Below are 21,459 nucleotides of genomic sequence, written 5' to 3'. Positions count from 1 at the left end.
AATGGAGTTATACAATGCATTAACTGTCAACTCTCTTTTCTCTCTTCTACTGAGAAATTAATTATCCATTGCTTATTTTGCTTTTTCCTCATTTATTCTACTTGACTATTTGTTAAAATAGGTTTTTACTGTGTCCATATGATTTTAATATAATTAAAGATATTAATCTGAATAGTAAGTTGCATTAATTATGTAATAGAAAAAAAGTCAAAATAAAAGTCATGAAGGAGAATATGATTAGAAACTGTATCTTTTTGCTATGCCTTATTGATTCCTGTTAGGAATCCATACATTAAAACATACATTAGCTGGGTTTATCAATCTCAATAGTATAACATTTAGTTTAATTTCTTCCTTGGATGTGAGAGTGGCTGCATCATAATACTTATATTCTTTCCAATTTTATTGTACATGTTGTTTCCATTATTTTTCCTATTTTTTTAATCAAAGGTGGGCAAAATTGCCTTTTGTGGGCTACAAATTTCTCTTCATTTCTTTTTATTTTGTCCCCGCCCCCACCTTCTTAATCTCAATCAGTGGGAATTTGATGATACTACTGAACATGTGAGTAATTTCTGACTGCTTTGTCAAAAACAGACTGTACATGTATGCCTGTCTTTTCTGATCACTTTCTTTCACTTGTGATTTGTCAACGCAGTTGGCTTGGATGCATGAACTAACTCACCATTTTTAAGTTATCTTCACTACGTATGCACTTTTCGTTTTGGTTACTGTTTTGTGAAATCAGCATGGTGCTACTGACTGCATAAGGAATGGGCTCCTGATATTTATTTTCATTTCTGCTACTAATTCTGCCTTGTAACACAGTCAGAGGAGGCATGCTTCAAGTGGAGGCATCCCAGACTGAAGGTGGCAAGTAGTTTGATATAGGTTGCTTGTTGTCCTTGTATTGAGTGGACAGCATGGTGTGCATCTGGCACTCGTTATCTAGATGTTGCTGTTCTCCATTGTACTCCATTTAAAATTGGAGTGAATCATGTCAGGAATTAAGCAGTTTCTCACTATGGAAGGAATTTTTTTTTAATACATTTGAATGAGTGGTTCATGTTATTTATTGAGAGCCTACTGTATATAAGATACTTCAGGGGACGCAGGATATGACACCTACCTTACAAGTGTTTACAGTGTAGGTAGCTAGGAAGATGTGAAGTTCTGAAAAATTTGTAAAATACAGCAAATGTAAAGGCCTGAAGCAACCTGTAATGCCAGGAGTTGACAATGTCAGTAAGAGCTTTGAATTCAGACACAGTGGACCAGGATGGTAGACAAAGTTACAATATGTACTTGAGATTTTAAGGGATGAGTAGGGGGTGGATAGGTGAACCTATGTGTGTGTGTTGGGGAGTTGGAGGTAGGAGTGCTTTTTGTGCAGAGCAGAAGGCATCAGGAAGGCAGTTGAGATTGATGTATAGTTGGGTGAGAGTGGGACACAAAGAAAACTTATGTTAAGAATGTTACTGATAAATACAGCTAAGGGTGAATAATATAGTGAAAAACTGCTGAAGAGCTAGTGGTCTTCAGTTCTGCAGATATGAAGAAAATCATTAAAAGGAAAAATAACAAAGGTAGCAAGGAAGGTAGTTTATCCATTGTATATTTTTATTGCCAGAGCACAAGGTTCTTATTGGGGATCTTAGAAAATATAGAGAGAGTATCAGTTCTCATGGAATTAAGGCTGTAGCACTATTTTATAAACTTCATTGACCATGGCACACAGTAAGAAATAGATGTATGTTTTGATCCGATACACACACATGTTTAACAGAAATAAAAGTTTCATAAAGCCATATCTTAATTTTAAATATAATGAACTCTTTTAACATTTTTTACTCAAGTCTGTTCCATTTCCTTTCTGTTTAAATGCTGGTCACGACTTGCTAAATTGATTTCATGACCTACTAAATGGGTCATTACCTGCAGTTTAAAAACTAGTGACTTAGTGGATAAATTAGATACCGAAAACATAGCAAATAGAAAAACAAGGGGAAAGAGTCCTTCTACTAATTCACTCATGAAGTGATCAACATTTGACAAAGTTGAGACAAAAAAGGGGAGAGTTGTCAGCATCTTAAGAACTGACAAACACATGCTGAGCCAAAACTTGAAAAAGAGAAGGATGTCAGAGAAAACTCATAAGTTTTAAAGATGGCTTGCCTTTCATTAAAATATGTAAGTAAGGAAGGTAGTGGTCTGCTTCTGGGAATGCTTTTGATGTTTTAGGTAACTGGAAAAAATCACAAGGAAACGTCCAGCACATTCTGACCATATGCATGCCACTGGAACTTGGGATGGTTAAAGCTGGAGATAAACATGTGACAGAGAAATAATTATTTTAGGTTTTGAGATGAATTCAGGTTTTTTAAGACAAGAGAGAAAGGCAGCAGACCAGTACTGTGACAGAACCTCAGAAATGCCAGCTCTTGACAGGCATTAAGAGGAGGAAGAGGAGGAGAGAAGAAGAAATGGGAACTGGGGTTCCTCCCCTTAGACATACCCCTTCACCAAGGAGCCTGAAACCATCAGCTTAAAGAAAGAAAATGTATCCCAAGTAGTATTATTATCATGGCCGATCCAGGAGTGGCTGGCAACAATGTTCTGCTGATAAGGATTTGCCCAATTTTAAAGAGTGTTACTTATGGTATCCACTGACAATCTAGGCAAGATGAAGGGCACACATGATTAGCCCCAGTTTTTTGAATCATACATTGATAGAGAGCTTTGGGTGCATGCATTTCTTGCCATTTAACTTGGTGGTAGAACCAAGCTGCCGCCTTTTCCCTGTTAGCTTCATTTGCTTTTCAGCAGTGATCTAGGGAACCATGGAAAATAGTTAGCATGTATTCATCACAAATTTTAGAATATCCATTTTTCCCACCATAACATAAAATACTGCTCTCAGGTGGTTTATTTGATTTTGATAACTTCTGTAATATAAGTGAAACCATCTCAAGATCCTGCAGATAAAATAATTTTTCCAAATACTTTATTTATCTGGTGGCATAAAATCTCCAATGGCTCTTCAGGATGGAATCTGAAGTGCTCCAGTTTCCACATTGATGGTATTCCTACTCTCTTTAGAAAGCAACTTGTCAAAAACTGTCATTTAGGACTAGCTTCAAAAATTGTGTTCTGTGGTACCTGTTACTAGTCTTGCTAAGAAAATCCCTATTGTATTGCATACAACCCAGTGTTCACTGGCACCTATGCTGTTTTTAGATTTGGAGGAAAATGACATTGTGCATTTCTTAAATTTATCCAAAGTCAATTTGGAATCATGGAAGTGAAAAAATCTGTACGAGTATGTGTGTATGCATATGTGAGTAGCTCTAAAATATAGAACAAATCAGTAACTAGAACTCTAGATGGGAACACTCCCATTTAGCCCTTAATTTGTAGAAACAGTTCAAAGATGTCTGGTCTTATAACCATAACAACTTTGGACCCTTGCTAAAAGAGAAGTAAGAGATTTGGTACATAGTTTGTGATATTTAATATTTTCTAAGCAGTTGAATGAATTAAACACATATTAGCAATGTAGTACATGTCTTCTTATACTATTGGTTTTATAATCGGATCTCTATTGTTCATAGCCTATATAATTAACTAACAATGAGTTCCTGGAGTTCTCTGGCTCTGAGGATATCTAGGTCCAACAGGTCAGCCATCTGGTAAACTACTTTACTTACCTGGTGGTAGAACAGACTGCATCAGCACCTGCCATATCACCAGTCAGTGGACTGGGCTTCAATGGATAGATAAGGAAAGCTGTTGGTAGAAGATTACAGGTAGTTTGTGGATCACTTACTATGAGCCAGATACAGTTCTTATATCACTCATTTAATCCTCAGGTTACCCTTGCTGGTAACTTTCAGACAGAAAACGGAGGTGCAGTTGGGCAAACTTGCTTGCCCTTGTTTATCAAGCTAGTAAGTAAGGCAGGTTTAAATTCAAAGAATTCAGGTTTGGCTCCAGATTTTTTTTTTTAAAACTGCTATGCCTGAAAGTTGCTTCTTAGGATGCCTGAAGACCCACCTTCAATGTCAGCATGAAAATAGATTTCCATAGCATGAGCTGCAGGCATGAGACTTCAGTGCTTAGCATGACTTCAGAGGATGCTCAGGCATGCACAGAGTGATGATTGAAGTCCTCGTTTTCCTTAGGGTATTTGTGGCATATAATGAATCAGTGTTGTTCTATGGTGTCATTTCAGGACATGATCATATCTGGGCTACAGCCTGAAACTTCCTACTCCCTCACTGTCACAGCCTACACCACTAAAGGAGATGGTGCTCGCAGCAAGCCCAAACTGGTGTCCACCACTGGGGCAGGTAATCATATCTGTACTCATTTGTGCCTTGAACAATATTACCAACTTTCCAAGTGCTATGGGTGGAGTCCATCATTGTTTTGTTACAGTAAAATTGGAGGAAATAAATGGACCATGTTTGGATATTTTTTTTCTTTTCATATTCAGATGGGTAATGTGCAGATGTCTCTAAACAAGGTTTAGAGGGAGGCACATCTCAAACAATAGCATGAACACTCAGTCATCACACTTATGAACCAAAGAATCAGCCATTTTTTTTTGTGGATTTTTTTGTATTTTTAGTTCAGGAAAAGAGTTAAGGAGAAAAGAGTAATTTAAGTGCTGTTTATCCAAATTATTCAATCAGTCATTCAATAAATGTTTTAGAGTACCTGCTATGTACAAATGGAACAATTCTGTTTTCTAACCTGGACTAGTTAGCTAACAAATGAATCAAGAGTATATAATAAAATTTGAGGTTGTGATAAGATAAAAGGTATATAGACGAGTATCGGCAATCTCTCTTAAGACCTAAGAAGATCTTAGAGGAAGGATATTTAAGCTGCATCTTGAATGTGAAGGAGCAAGACCCATGAAGGTCCTAAAAGAAGGCGTCCACACAGAAGTCACACAGCCAGTTCAACCTCCCCACAAACAAACCCTTTTGGAAGAGCCACCATCTTTTATTGGGTTCATGACTTGCAGTTTTATTCCTTGTCACTTTTTTTCTCCTCACCCTCTGCTGCGGGGATTGTAAAGAAGCCAGATTGCGCAAAAATTGGAGAAAGAAGAATATCAAGGAGGTTCAATAATATAAAATTGCCCCTTTCTGAAGAACAAAGCTTCCTTGGGGCTCTTTGTTCGGCCACATTAGGAAAAGCCAGCATGAAGGAAGGTCTGGCATTGTAAAACCAATAAATTAAGAGATAATTACAAAAGGATTCTTCTCCAATCCCTTCATATAGCAATCTCCCATGGAACATTTAAGCTGTGATTTGATTTACTCCTCTCGAATTGCTTCTCACACAACTTTTTAGGAACACACCTCTATGCAAAGGCTTAAAGCAAAGAACAGCTGTGATGTTGAGCACCCTCCTGGGTGCCATGCTCACTGCCAAATTTGTCTAAATGTCATAAGATTTGCCTCGCTCACATCCTGCCACCTGGAACTGCCTCAAGCAGCAGGATTACAGATGGCAAAACTCCTTCAAGGCAGAGTCTTTCGGGCTTCCCCCCCCCCCTCTTTTTCCAAGAATACCATTGTATCAAGCTAATTTAGTGCCCTGAATAGGAGGGACATGTTCAGTGAGTGGGGTGATGGCACGGTGACTAGCCAGCTATAGAAGGTGCCACGATTGGAAGATTGACAACCACTGTTAAGCCCCTGAAATTAAATCCAAAATTGAAGAAATGGATTGCCTTTATCCCCTTTCCTACTACCTGAAAGTCCTATGTGAAGCATCAAACTCCTATTGCCTCTAACGTGGAGGTCATGGAATAACAAAGAAGAACCACAGGACTTAGAGCTAAGGGATAGGAACCCCCAAAAATGAATGAATCTGTGTATTTTAATGTCACTAAAACTAGCTCATTACTTTTTAGTCACCATGCAGATCTACAATTACAGCTGTTATTTATACATAGAATTCTTTTGGAATTTTTATTCATAATTTCACATCTTCCTTTAACCAACAAATATTAAGATGACAAATGCTGCTAATTTACATGCATGAACATTTGCTTTCTCAGTGACACTTCCTCACTGAGCCTGGGATGGAGGTGTCCAGATTTAAAATCCCTGTAAGAGAAAAGCTCCTGGTGCACCTTACTGCCATCCTTCCCCGTCTGAAGCATTTCCCTAGCAAGAGTTTTTTCTCTGGGTAAAAACTCATAGCCATTCAGAGCCCTTGCCCCAACTGATTTGAACTGCATCTAATAATTCTATTATATTCCGAGGGTGGTTTTAGTCCTGTCTTCATGTGAGCAGCCTCTCCTGAGCTGGTATTGGCAGCTCTTTCTGTAGCTACCTCAGCATTTCATTTCTTTCCTGAATCCTTCCCTTGTGCTTTTTCTGCTCCCAGGGTGGTTGTCTCAATAGTTTTCAGGCTTAGTTAAACTTGTGCCTGGAGAAGGAATGGCTGTGGTGGGTTGGAACTAGAGAGCAGAATGGGATTGCTCCTGACACAGCAGGGAAAAGCAGTAGGTCAGAACCGATGCTGCATCTTCTAGAACATTATTCGATCTCATGATTCCAAGCCCACAAGCCTTTATACCATGTAGTAAGAAAGGGCGTGGGCTGGGATTGTGGCTCAGTGGTAGAACGCTCGTCTAGCAAGTGCGAGGCCCTGGGTTCGATCCTCAGCACCACATAAAAATAAAATAAATACAAAAAAGATATAAAAAAATACGCATAACATAAAATTAAAAAAAAAGAAGAAAGGGCATGCCAAAATTGAAAAACAGTGTATGCTACTCCCTCCTAAGCTTTGACTCCCACTGAGGAATAGATGTATGTTTTCATAAACTGGATGTTTTTTTTTTCCTTGAACTTCCCAGTCCATTATATTTCCCATTATATTGTACCTTATCAATATTAAGTGAAACAGCAGATAATAACAAAGTATTATGATCTAACCAATGTTATTAGACTGCAATCAATATTTGTGATTTTTATCAAGAAGTTAAAAGGTATTTTTGATCTAGCCTTCCATGCATCTTTTTAAAATATATATATATTTAGCTGTAGATGGACACATATTTTATTTATTTGTTTTTATTCATGCTGAGAATTGAATCCAGTGCTTCACACATGCTAGGCAAGTACTCTACCACTGAGCCACAACCCCAGCCCATGCATCCTATAGAAACAAGATATGCAGCTTACATACCATTAAGGAGTTCCTTGGATCCAGAGTTTTTTAAAAAAATTCAATAAACATATTTAATAAATATGTTAGCCCTGAAGAATGTGAGAGTTAATTGTTATAGTTCTACCATATAGTTTTATCTGGGACTCGTTTATTGAAGGTTACATTCTCTCCTAAAAGCCCCCCACCCCCGCATTTAACATGCATTTTTCTAAGCAGAGACTGAAGTGTTTGATTCTTAGCACCAACATTCACATTTTAATGGACAAATCATATAAATGCTTATATACATAAATGGAAATTAATGGTGTCTGTTAATGTCTGCCTTTAAATGCTGTTTTAAAATAAAAACAATTGTAATTATATTTAAAATAAAATAAATGAAATAGTTCAAGTACTTTCCAGATTAAGAAGAATGGGCTGTATTCTAAGTGTTGGCCAGTGTGTTGTTTAAGGTATCTGGTTACATTTTCCCTGGGAAACTATGAGTATGGAGCAGTTCAGTAACAAACCAACCTTTAACACCACACACATAGTTGCCATTGCAAACTACAGGAACTATTTTTCCCCATAAACTGTAGGTTAGCTTATGAATTTAACCATCTTGTGAAATACAGCTTGCTGCATTGATTAAGGATAGAAGTATCTTAAAAAGTGTGTTCCTGGGCAGAGCACATCCCCATTTGGGCTTCAGCTTTCTGATTCAGAAGATGAAGGGGTTAACCAGATTGTTTCTGAGGCTGATGTTTGATGTGATGCCTCATCACCTATCCAGATTGTTTTAATCTCTGTCCACATCTCTACAGTTCTCTTTTATTGAATGTCTCCCTTTACTGTAAGCTTTCTTCCTCTCCTACCATCTCTCTTATTCTACAAAGTTGGGCTAGTTTGGGTTTTGTGGTGCTCTCTCCTCCCTCCCCTTCTTTTTACCATTCTTGAAGAATCCTCTGGCTGTATTTTCTATCAGTGCCTTTCTCTGTGGACTCTAGGAATAATTGCTTTCCTTGAAACAAAAATTATAGCTGTAATGGGCATTGAATAAATAAATCAGTCTTTAAGACATATCGGTCTTAAAAAGAAAATAAATTCTGAACTTCTGGGAAACTGACTCCTGAGCAAAAAAAGGTTAATATTCTTCTGACTACTAATAATTAAGATTAATATTATTAGAGTATAAACCCGTATGCTAAGACTTTTGCATATAGATCTTCATTTAATAAGACATAGCACCAATATGAGGTAAGTCTTAATGATGTGCCTATTGTACAGCTGAAAAACTTCATAACAGTTTGTGTATGGATAAGAAAGTCAGAATGTGCTAATTAGACCCATAGAAACTAAGCATTTTTAGCTTTTAAGCAATATAACAGCATATTAAGTGGGATTTAAGCAGAGCTGGATCTATCTTACAGTTTTCTTCTTATGTACCTGACCTTAGTTTTCTACCTCTCTGTTCTTATTTTCTTATTATAGAAATTGGATATATAATAACTAATGAAAATATATAGCGAGAAGTAAGGAGTATAAATCAAATAAGATAATATGCTCAACGCTCTTACAGTTTGTGAAACATTGCACATAATAAATAATCATTATTAACTATATGTAATTGGCTAATCTTTACTTGGATTCATTTTTCTATGGCAGACATGAACTTGTATGTGCAAAGGTTTAGAAATAATCCCTTAAATTGTTGTTTTAATGATAACTCCTATTTTGTGTTTTTTATCAAATTCTAGTAGTGCCAACTATCTTATTAAAGTAGAGAAGGAATATAGTTTCACATAGGTATGTAGGTCAAATGTGGTTTTCCTTTGTTTTATAAATAATGAAATGGGACTGCCACTAGAGTGGTACACTCCCATTTGGCAATAATTGAAATGTGGACATCCACACCAGTGGGTTTCACCACTTGTCCTGTGTGCTCCAGTTCCAGGGAAACCCCGACTTGTGATCAACCACACACAGATGAACACAGCGCTCATTCAGTGGCACCCCCCTGTGGACACATTTGGACCTCTTCAGGGCTACCGTCTAAAATTTGGCCGCAAGGATATGGAGCCTCTCACTACTCTCGAGTTCTCTGAAAAAGAAGATCATTTTACAGCTACAGACATCCACAAAGGAGCATCGTACATCTTCAGGCTGTCCGCCAGAAACAAAGTGGGCTTTGGGGAGGAGATGGTGAAAGAGATTTCTGTTCCTGAAGAAGCACCAACTGGATTCCCTCAAAACCTCCACTCAGAAGGCACCACCTCAACCTCCGTCCAGTTATCCTGGCAACCACCTGTCTTGGCAGAGAGAAATGGCATTATCACCAAGTATACCGTTCTCTATAGGGATATCAACATCCCCCTTCTTCCAATGGAGCAACTCATTGTTCCAGCTGACACCTCTATGACACTCACTGGCTTAAAACCAGATACCACTTACGATGTAAAAGTACGTGCTCACACGAGCAAAGGGCCCGGGCCATATAGTCCCAGTGTCCAGTTCAGGACACTGCCTGTGGATCAAGGTAGGATTTGTCTGCTTATGGCCTTCCTCCTTTAAAGGAATATCGGTCTTTGGAAATCAGTATTTTGAAGCTATAAATAACTGATCGGCCCATTCATATTAGTAGGTTCAGCAAAAACCAAAAGGTAAAGTATATAAAACTTAATACGTTTTGGATGCCGTAGATTTCAGTTATAGAATGCCAAGAAAGTCTGGCTGACAGCACCCCAATATCCTCAGGTAAGAAAAACACAATAGAGTTGACTGAATTGGAGAGAAAGGAGAGATCTTTATGAGAATGGGTTAAAAATGAATGCTCTAACCAGGTAGGCAAATCATACTTCTCTCTCTAAGCATTGTAGCCAGCATCTAGCGTAAGCTCTATGATCCATGGTGGAAAGAGGACAGGTCATATGTCCTTAGGAATAGTTTAAATACACTGTTTTTCCTTTTCCAGCAGTGTTTGCAAAAAATTTTCATGTCAAAGCAGTAATGAAGACTTCAGTATTGCTGTCTTGGGAGATTCCAGAGAATTATAATTCCGCCATGCCTTTCAAAGTAAGTTGTTTTCTAATTTGCAAGATATTATAGGTAAGATATTATGTCTTATTATTTGTAAGCTGTTATTGAAAGGGTACTTCAATAGGGCAATCTGCAAAGTATACAGTCCCCTGTGATTTAAGTACACGTACATGCTAGGCATGTGGTCTACCACTGAGCTTCTCCAACTTTGACTTTCATGTAAGAGATTGAGTTTGGTGCTTTGGCATCTCAACTTTTGTGCACTAAGGAGCAGACAGGATCTCAAACCAAAGGTTAGCATTGCTTGTAGTATACCTAATAATTTGAATTTGAACTATTTGCATATAACTACTGCTTCTGTTTTTCCAGAAAATAATAAAATGTTCATGGTCTCTACATTGTATAATGCAATATTCTGGGAGATTTTCAATTTGTTTATTGGTCTGAATTCCTGGCATTTTTTTAAACTCTGCTTTTCTGTTAACGTTTATTGGAGATGTTAGAAAGAAGTACTTGTTTGTGAAATAAAAAGTAGACAAACATTTGAGAAAGTGAAAATATATTTAGAAGAGGATTGAAACAATGAGGGAAAAAAATGATGTGGATAATACATGGAAAACCTAGAGCATTTCAGCACACATTCCATTACGATCACATATAGCTGACAGGTCAAATATTGAGAAGTTATTGCACATTTCTTTGCATATTTTTGATAGACTTAGAAACATTATATCGTTAGATAGCAAGAACTGACAGGAACATTGATTCAGTCTCTAGAATTATGAATACTTATAGGCTTAGGTATTGCCCAGAATTAGAATTGATCTGGCACACATTTTCCAGAAGCAAGTGAATTTTTGGTTTAGAAAATACACTTTGCCTCTTGATAGCAAAACTTGTTTGGTTGGTTGTCTCTTTAGATTCTTTATGACGATGGGAAAATGGTAGAAGAAGTGGATGGCCGAGCCACACAGAAGTTAATTGTCAACCTGAAGCCTGAGAAGTCATACTCCTTCGTGCTAACGAATCGTGGAAACAGTGCTGGTGGGCTGCAGCACAGGGTAACAGCGAAGACTGCACCAGATGTGCTCCGCACCAAGCCTGCATTCATCGGCAAGACCAACCTGGACGGCATGATTACGGTGCAATTGCCTGAAGTTCCTGCAAATGAAAATATAAAGTAAGTGGGTGGAAGGATGAGGATGAAGGAAATGCTGTAGGCCAATAAGAAAGTGAGATCTCAGTGTCATGGCGATTGCAAGAATATATTGGGGAATGTAGAGCAAAAGATTCTTCTATACACAGTCTCCAAGCTTACTACATGGTGATCTGGTGTTTAACAAAGAATGTCATTAATTTAACACAGAGTTGTTTTTTTGTTGTTGTTGTTTGTTTGTTTGTGTGTTTGTTTTGGCATCAGGGATTGAACCTAGGGGCACTTAACCAATGAGCCACATCCTCAGCCCTTTTTTATTATTTTGAGACAGGGCTTACCAAGTTCCTTAGGGTCTAGCTAAATTGCTGAGGATGGCTTCGAACAGGGGATTCTCCTGCTTCAGCCTTCTGAGCCACTGAGGTTACAGGTGTGTGCCACCATGCCTGGTAATACTGAGTTTTTCCTATGTTTCAGGAACATCATTTAGAGGAGATGTAAAGATAAACAGTACAGTCTTTCCATAAAGTAGTTTATGTCATAGTCTTATGCAATATGGCAAAGAGTTGACTAACTCTAATTTTTGACAAAGTAATGTAATTGTGAGGAAATCTTACAAATTACTGTAGATTGAAAGAAACTTTGGGATCTTAGATAACCAAAAAAAGTATTTGACACTGTTTTGTGTGCTAAAAAAGTAGGAAGAATTTCAAAGTGAAGTTCAAAATGACATTGGAAAAAAAACATATAAAATGCAAGTTATCTTCTTTGGATGGAACTTAATGTAAAAGCCAATGTACTTGAAGTAGAAAATTAAATCCAACCAATTAAGTTGTTTTTCTAAGAATATAGACCTAGTTGACTATATACCAATAGATGAAAATAGTATCATCACTGAACTACATTAAGTACAATTACTGTGATCAGCCCTGGAGATAAAGAAGATGTGATTCTGGTCTTCAAAAAATGTACCATGTCATGTGTCATGTAGATAAATAGTCAAATCTAAGAAATGTCAGTAGTAGAATTATGCTTTATCTTAAGAGCAGCTAACTCAGAGTGGGATGCATAAAAGAAATTTCTGAGAATAGTCTTCAAGGACAAATAGGAATGCAAAAAAGTAAGGAAAAGAATGTTATAAGCAAAGAGAACAGTGCATGCCAAGATCCATTAGTTAAAGGCAGCAAGTGATATTAGAAGGCTGGAGACTAATATGCCTGGGCAAGATTAGAGGAAGAACATGAGTCATTTCATGTCCAGAAGTTGGAGCTCTATTCTGTAGACCCTGGAAATCCATTAAAGATCTTTATGTAGGAAAATAGCAGGGTACATTTGTATGATATCCATGGTTTTGTTTTTTTTTTTACATTTTAGAAAATACTCTTTTGAATATCCTACTGCATGTTCGACACTGTGTTACCGGTTGGCATAAAAATAAGCTTTTTCTCATGCAATGAATTTGCTATGAAAGGTTTGAAGTTGCACAGAAAGGCATTTGTACGTAGTTCCTGGACTGCTTCAATGGCTTGGAGCACCAGAGATAGTAGGAGAGGAAAAATCTTGTGAAGTCATCACATGCTAAATGGATTCTTGACAAATAATAAGATGATGGTGCACATAGGCTACAGAGGCAGATGTGAAATGTACCAGAACAGAAGTTCATCAAGAATTGTCAGGGGCTTTAATTATGAGATCAAGGTAGAAGAAAATGTGCTAGATGGCCCTGAGGTTGGAGCTTGGAGGATAAATGAATGATGCTGCCATTCATCCTAAAAGATGAAAAAGCAAGAGGAAGCTAATTACGTGTGTATTTTGTATGGAGTATCCGTTAATATCTATTCGAAATTTGGGCTAAGAGAAGGTAACTAGGACTAATAATATAAATCTGGGAATTGCAAACAGAGAAACAAGGGTTTCATGCATGGAGACAGAGTCACTGAGGCAATGTCAAAAAAATATGTAGGAAATATGTACTAAAAGTAAAGGCCTCAATTAGCAGTAAGAGGAAAGCCTGTAAATGACAGAGGGAAGGACTTCTTTCAAAATTAAAAGGAGAACTGAGCCAGGGCAGCATGGCAACAGCATTTTCTAGAAAATTTGAAAGTATAGTCAAGGATTCCCAAATCAAAACCTAAAGAATATGACTGAAAATCAAATCCTGAAAAATATAGTCATAAACAAGAAGTTTCAATCTAGTGCAATTTAGGAATGAGTAATTTGACCAGTTGAGACTCAGTCCAAATCCATCCTTCCTAGGTAAGCTTTCAATTAATGTTTATTTGATGAAATTAATTGGTAGATTCAACCAGGCAATAATTTCAGAAAAAAATTATTACTATATTTGTTGATAAATTTAGTCTCCATTTCTGTCCTCTGTCATTCAGAAAACTGGAAACAAGAAGTGGAATATCATTATAATTTTTATTCCAATAAAATTTGAGTGTGAGATTACATTTATCTGTTTACTTGTTTATGTATTGTGCAGAATATTTTCTTACTATTGACAAGTAGGAGGGAGATATTTATGTATTTTTAAAACCACTTTATTGAAGCATAATTGATACATAAAAAGTTGAATAATTCATCTTTAGGTCTCAGTAGTGCTAGTAGTAAGTATTCACCTCTGAAACATCATCAAGGCCACAGATAAGTGAAATATTTTTCATCATCTATTATAGTACCAGGCATTGTGTCAGGTGCTCAGTAGAGAGGAAGCCGTTTTTCTCATGCTCTAATACCATGGAGTTAATTTGGGAACTTGGACAAGAGTCAGTTGAAGCAGTCCTGTGGTAGAGATTAGATAGGTAAAGTAAGCCATGGGGGTGGGGGATGGGGTCTCAGATAAGGTGACTGCCAAGCTGAGGCTTAAAGAATGACAAGAAGTCATTTGGGCCATCACAGTGAGAGTAGGGACACAACTGTTCAGACAGTGGACACAGTGGAGGCCCAGGAGAGCCTCTTGCTTGTTCTGTACACATCTTGCCCGTCTGTTATGACTTTGCTGCTAGCATCCAACAAACTCATGTTCTGTATACATGGTTTCCGGCAGTATGTCTGGGAATGGAAAGTCAAGTGAGATAAAGCCCTGACTCACCGTGGAGAACAGATTCAGAGAACAGATAATGTGGCTGTAATGTGGTGGGTACTTCCAGGTACTATAGAAACATAAATAATATTGAGTTTTAGCACAACATGGGTGTCAGGGAAGGCATGCTGGAGGAGCTATTATCTAATCTTGAGTCTTGAAGGATGAGAAAGATTGATGAAAGGTGAAAAGTTGTAAACACTAAAAGAAGATATGGACTGTAAATTTAATCCATTAAAAAAGGCATGTCTATTCAGGAACACAGCAGATGCAAGACGAATATAGTATAATGTATTCAACAACATTACTATTCATTTACTTTCCACAATTTTATTTATATAAAAAAAATCACCTGTAGAGACTAATGACCCAAATTTCCTTGGTAAAGTGTGTTAGCCTTACTGGGAAATGGCATTTTCAGTCCACTGGTGGTAAACTTTAGTTTAATGTTCCAGTTTCTAAATGAGTAGAGAAAATTGCAAAATGTTTTCTATCCTGTTGTGTTTTTCTTTAGCTTGTTCAGTATCTCTGTTTATATACTTTCTCCCCCTATATTTGAGATGGGAATCAGGGAAAAGGGATAAAATCTGGGTAACAAAGAGAAAAGACTAGTATGCAGTTGAAAAAAGAAAGCCAACTACCATGGGAAATAATTAAATATAGGAAGTGAATTAAAGATTCTCAGAAATATATTCTAGCCTCCTGGGAAAACAAAGGGGAAAAAAGTCCACTCTAAGGAAGTTCTTGAGTGGGGAAAAGCATCAGAACAAAGCCAGATCTGTTAGTGAGAATTTAAAACAAATTTTTAATAATATAAATCTATGTTGATAATGTATATAATTTGTTTGTTGGGTTTCTTAGTGGGGAAATAGCACAAAGTCACCCAGCGTGTCGTTAGTGGATTTATGTGGTATGGTCAGACATTACAAGAAGCTCTGCCATAAGTGCCATTTGCAGGAGTTGGCAAGTTTAGAAATTAGAAAAGATTTGTAGCTTTTTGTCCTGTATTCTGTGGGAGAAATGAGGGAAAGAAGCATATCTCATTTCCAGAACTGTGGGCAGATTGCTAACTTATTTTCATTAAAGCTAGGTGAGAAAAGACTTCCTATTTGTTTTCTAGAAAAAAAAAATATATATATGCAATTTTGGTGACTTAAGACTATTCTGTTTACCAACAGACACCCTGCTTTTCTCATTCCCAGCCAAGTTAATTGTTAGGTCTTAATTCCTGGCCCCCATGTCCTGACCTCCTAAAAACAAATGGTTTCTTATAAATGTAATGAACACATAGCTCCTTGCTTCTGTGTTCCTTCACATGGGGTTCTGTTTGCTTGTGTGGAGTAAGGAACAGGGGAAGGCTCTTCCAGAAATAAGCTAAAGTCCTTCTCAGACAATCGGAAGCATGCTACAGGTTCTGAAAGCAAAGATTCTGAGGTTCACCACTCCTTTTAATAGATTAAGGGACAGAATGACAATCAGAAACTGTAGCAATGACACCACTCCTCACAAGTTAATGCTAATTACAGAGGGATCCTCTGTGATTTTATAGAGCAGAGTTTTCTTCTGGGTGGTTAGCAGGAAAAAAAGTGTGTACACATTTTGTTTACACAAGATATATGCATACACTGATGGTACTAAGAGAAAAAGCTATACCAGAAATTGCCCAATGTAAATTAATTTCATTACAACCATTTTATGCTTATAGAAAATGAAACTTAAGAATATCTTATGACATTTTAAATTTCTTTGGTTTTACTAATTTTGCTTTCATTTTATCTACTTTTTTATTTTTAAAAAGTATTTATGGAAGTATGGCTTGCAGTGTGACTCTCTAAAATTTATGTATCACTGTTAGCAATTTAAGGAGGAATAATTCATCACATTTGTCCAAGTCGTGAAGTCTTAAGTTTATACATTACTTTCCAGTTGATTGGAATTATTAGAAGGCTTCATTTAAGCCTCAGGATAACCCCATAAGGTATGTATACTTTCCATTTACACGTTAATAAAGTGAGGCTGAGTGATGCTAAGTGTCCCGGCCAAGGTCATATAATTGATTTTAATGATTAATACCAATGGTGGTAGAGGTCTACTAACTGCTATTTGAAGGACATTACATTAACAAATGACAATGTCTCAAGAAGAGGTTTTCTCATTTTATAGCTGAGGAAGTTGGTAGATAGATTGATCTGCTTCAGTCCACATATCAGAGCCAAAGAGGAAAGACTTGAATCCAGGTAGTCTCATTCTAGAGCTCACATTCTGAACCATAGATTTATTGGTTGGTTCTCTTCTAGACATTTCTCTGCTAGAATACTTGCTAACAAGGTAAAGAATTCCTAAGTAGTAGGCATAAACAGGCCTTCCCCAGTAAACCTCAGAACCAAAAGTATGCACAGATCACAGGAATATGTTAGTAGTTATGAAGCAGTAATTCAGCAGAAGTTAGAGGAGAAGAGGAAGGCTTCCCCTGGTCAAAGGAACAAATGAGGAACATGAGGCTTCAGACAATTAAGTAACTTGCCCAATAACCCCCAAAGGAAAAGATTCAAAGCCTTAATTTAAACATAGAAACTGAGAGATCATTCAACCAGCTGTGGTTTTTCTATTGTAAATTAATTTGATTTAAACAATATATATTACCCAAATGACCATAGCAAAAATTAAAAAATCAAAGTTATGCAAGGATTGATATTTATCATTAAACTCTTAAGACACATTTTGACCTCCCAGTTAAATAGCAAGTTCGAGAATGCTAAGACCGATTGCTAATATGAAAAGCCTGGCTGAATTTGAAGTGGGACTCTGCAAAGACCAGAGCTTGCTTCTCATATAATTATATGGAGCTGGGCCCCTTGATGATAACATATTAAATGAAATTAGTAAAACTTTACTTAATATAATTAAAATTCTGAAGGTTAGATTTAACGTATCTAATTAAAACTAATATACTGGGAAAACACAGCTTACTTTGTAAGTAGTCATGGGCTTTCCAGATATATTGATTTTGAGTTATTTATTTTTTTCTGTTAGTTTAATAGTTAAGGTCTGTGTTTAAAAAGGTATTTTGAGCCTAAACTCCAGGCTTGAGAGAGACAAAGTAGAATGTAGAGTTTAACTTTACCCATACGTAAAGCTGATCTAGCTCCAAAAGCTATTTATTTATTTATTTATTTACTTACTTACTTACTTACTTACTTACTTACTTACTTATTTATTGTATTTCCAACCAGTTTTTTCAGCTCATGTGATTAGGTTGATATGAATCTGTAGGGCATTTTAACTCCTCATTTCTCCTCTATCTGAATCACTTTATTTTCCTTAATGTCTAGTAAAGCTAGAAAAAAAAAATGTCACTAGCAGGCTGCTAAATAAAGAAATGTTTGCGGTATGGAGTTATAGTTTATATAAACCATATCTGAGCATGTTGTTGCTGCCTTGGAGAAAAGAGAAAAAGCTAGATGAGATTGAGGGTTGGAAATTCTGTTGGACAAGAAGGGCCCCCACACAATTTTAACTACTAGATTTAAGAGAGACCGAGGTCCCTGAGAATCAACCCACCCCATCCACTTCCATTTTTCAGTGGGAAAAAAAAAATTCAGGAGTAAAATTGTAATAAAACAAAGTTTGAAAAGATTATGTGCGTATCTGCTTTAGTAATGTTTTCCTAAGTATGTAAACATATCTTAAAGTAAAAGAAAATTATAGAAATATAATGGGGTAATTGATTTTATCAGAGTCAGGGAAGGTTGCACTTAGGAAACTATAAGTGAATTGATATTCAAAGGAAGAGGGGAGTTAACTTGGTGGAAGTGAAAGAAGGTTCTAGGCTGATAGGACAGAATGATGAGAGGTTTGATTTCAGAATTGACCAAGATCAATTCAAAATACTGAAAGCCAATCAATATATAGCTGTGTGGAGAGATGCATTCAGGTAAGAGCCTACAGGGACTTATAATTCCTTATGGTCTTTATCCTTAGAGAAATGAGACTCCATTGAAATGCCTCAAAAAGTAGAAATGGCACAATCAATATGGTATTGTGAAATGAAAATTTCGAGACTAGACTAGAAAAACTAAAGTGAATGGAGACAGTTAGACTATTGTATAGCCATGAGAAAATGGAATGAGACAAAAAAGATAGCAGTAGACATGGAAACAGGTGAATGCTCTAGAGTTTTGAAGTACGAGTACTTGATGATAGATTGGGTATGCGAGAGGAAGAGAATAAAAGCATATTTTCAATGGAAACACCTAGGTTATTGACATGTGTGCTATAATAGATATGGTTTAATATTAGAGAAGGATTTATTTTGAAAGGTGTATTGTTCATTTCATTTTAATCGCAGTGAAGTTGAGGTACTTTGCACATAGAAATGAAAACATAAATTTGAATTTTGATAAATCTCTGGAATTCACAGGAGAACTCTGAGCTGAAGATATTAATCTGTTAAACATTTGCATATAGCTGATAACCTATGCCATGAATGGATTGAGTTCTCCTAGGACAAAAACAGCATGAAGAGAAGTCTTTGGCCAGAGCCTGGAGGGACTCCATCATTTAATTGCTGGATAGCACATAATAGATTCTGTTAAGGAAGTAGAATTAATATAGGAAAAGATAATGTAGAAAATAGTTACATAACAAAGAAAGAGGTGAGAATGTTTCATGGAAGATCTTACCAAAATGGTAAGATTCTGCTAAGAGATGATTTAAGAAGAGGATCAAAACTCTCCTTCCCTTGTCACACATTGAGGTCCTTGAGTTCCCTGTTGATGGCAGTGCTAAGGCAGGAAGATAGCAAAGTCCACCAAGATGTGAGTGGAAGAGAAAGAAATGGAGAGCCTGGAGAACAAGCAGCTACTTGCAGAATTGTGGCTGTAAGTACTAGGAGGGACAGGTAGATGACTAGAGTAGGGTGTAATTTGGTTTGTTTTTTAAATGGCGGATATCTGTGCATGGCTGAAGTCTGATGGCTAGGGTCCAGTGGGGAGGAAGTTGAGACAGATGACAGAGAAAGTGGTATGGGCCCTAGTTAACTGTCTAAGAAAGTCAGAGAATGGGAATCAATTTAAATAGTTGTTGGCTATAATACACTGTACCCTTACACTGTACCTAAAGGAAAGATTATAGTAGAATTAGGCTTGTAGTTTGATAGACTGATGAGAGAATTATTGTCAGACTATTTATATTTTCTTAAGTAAAAGCCAAGAACATCATTTTGTGGGGAGATATGAACATCCAAGTTTGAGTAGTGGAGAGCACTTGAAAAAGTCATTGTGGAGAATGGAAGGACTTGGTAAAGGGAGAAGCTGACTTTGTGTATTTGCCAGGCATTGTTGGGGGCCTGTTGGGATTTGCTGATCATGGATTTGTGGCTTTATCCTGCCCTGTGCCCTGTTTCTCTAGCTGTATTCAGCTCCCTAAGCTCAAGCACAGAGAGTCGAGAGTCTACCATAAATTGCATGGGAGAGGTACACTTTGGAAAGTAAGAATTGAAAGATGTAAGAGGTAGGGTGGTATGTGAGCCAACCCTATGAAGATTGAAATCACCCAGGACAATGGCAGAATTTTGGAGGAAGGTAGACTTTGAACCTCACCTAAACAAACAAACAAACAAAAAAACTTCTGTGAAAAGAGATGCTAGAGAAGTTGATATATGGCAAAAATCAGCCTGAGAAGAGAGTCATATAGATGAATTGCATGAACTTCAAAACAGAAGCTGGCTGTTTAATTTCTTAGCAAGAGGGTAGAGGAAAAATACCTTAAGAAGCTACAAGGAGCTAAGAAAACAAACAAACCCCAAATCTTGATTCTTAGATTCCTGGAGAGGGAAGAGGGATAAATTAACAGCTACCATAGGAGAAGGCTTCAAGAGAAGCAGCACCCTTCGGGGAAAGCTAGGGTGCAGGTTAGGCAAAGACATGGATGTTTGCAAAGTCTGAGTTGCAGAGATTCAGATTGTGTATTTAGACTGAGGTGATACTTTCTATAATCTGAAATTCCAATTGCCAACACCCCATTTTTCTCAGTGTGCAAGAGTGGCTTGGAAGCAAGCTCTATTTTGACTGCCCTAGACCTGGACGCATGGTTTAGAGAGCAGTAGAGATAGAGGAGGTTATGGATATCTGACCACACTGATAATTAATTGCTATGGGAGAGGCTGTTCAATTCTTATCTCAGCCACGAGTGAAATGAATAGTTGGGGAGTGTTGCTGAAGAAAGAATGCATCCTTTTTTTTCCCCATGAACAAGAATGACAACTCAGTGTATGAAAGCAGAAGAAAAATTAATAGAATTCATCAGCTTAACTTTGATTTATACGATTCTGAAAGCAGACAGTGGGCGCTCTCTGATAATGTGCAGCATCATTACTTTAGGAGAAGAGAAGCTCTCCTGACTTTGTGCAGTTGGTAGAAAAAGCAAGAGGTTCCTTGACAAGTGTGTTTATCAAGTACATCTGCAGTGTTATTTTGTACGCTCAGTTGCAGCCTCTGTCATTCTTCTCCATGCTCATTTAACATGATGGACTTGTTTGGCAAATCCTTCAGGTAGTGGGAGGACAGGATGAAGAGGAGGCTTGATCTGGATCATAAAATAAAAGATATTGGCCTCTCTCATACTCTCCAACTCTTCTTCCTCCTCACCCTCCTTGATCATCATGATTATTTGTAGTAAAGAAAATGAACGGCTAGGTGATGTACTTGTGTGCATCTGTTCATGAGTTGCTCACAGCACCATGGAGAAAGATTTCTGGTATAATTGACTGGTTTGACTTGAATTCTTGATTAGGAGGAAAAAGTTAAACAAGTTGTTTTACCTCCATCTCATGGAATTTCATCCGTCCTAGTGAATGAGATAGCTCAGATGTGTCTCTTCCACTGTGATGTCAGCCTCGCCCATAACAGCTGGCGTCTGTTTGGTGCTGTTGGCTACCCACACTGTGCTCAATGCTTCAGATTTGTTTATTTTGTTTCCCTGCACTCAACAGCCTAGTATGGTATACTTC

General features: G+C 37.2%; 1 protein-coding gene and 1 non-coding gene across 2 annotated transcripts in view; one reads left to right on the top strand and one right to left on the bottom strand.

Moving 5' to 3' along the window:
* Ptprd (protein tyrosine phosphatase receptor type D) overlaps window positions 1–21,459 on the top strand; it is a 378,303-nt gene that overhangs the window by 222,682 nt on the left and 134,162 nt on the right. The window contains exons 15-19 of the mRNA XM_077797854.1: window positions 538–564; window positions 4,232–4,349; window positions 9,125–9,712; window positions 10,148–10,248; window positions 11,133–11,392. Of these exons, the coding sequence (XP_077653980.1) occupies window positions 538–564; window positions 4,232–4,349; window positions 9,125–9,712; window positions 10,148–10,248; window positions 11,133–11,392 (1,094 nt within the window). The remainder of the gene's footprint in view (window positions 1–537; window positions 565–4,231; window positions 4,350–9,124; window positions 9,713–10,147; window positions 10,249–11,132; window positions 11,393–21,459) is intronic.
* LOC144254720 (small nucleolar RNA U13) lies at window positions 4,490–4,593 on the bottom strand. Its single transcript, XR_013343574.1, has one exon. It is a non-coding gene; the product is annotated as a small nucleolar RNA U13 (small nucleolar RNA).

This window comes from Urocitellus parryii, chromosome 4, assembly GCF_045843805.1.
Source record: "Urocitellus parryii isolate mUroPar1 chromosome 4, mUroPar1.hap1, whole genome shotgun sequence".
NCBI classification, from domain to species: Eukaryota; Metazoa; Chordata; class Mammalia; order Rodentia; family Sciuridae; genus Urocitellus; species Urocitellus parryii.
The sequence above is the reverse complement of the archived record's forward strand: the minus strand, read 5'-3'. Positions and strand labels throughout refer to the sequence as shown.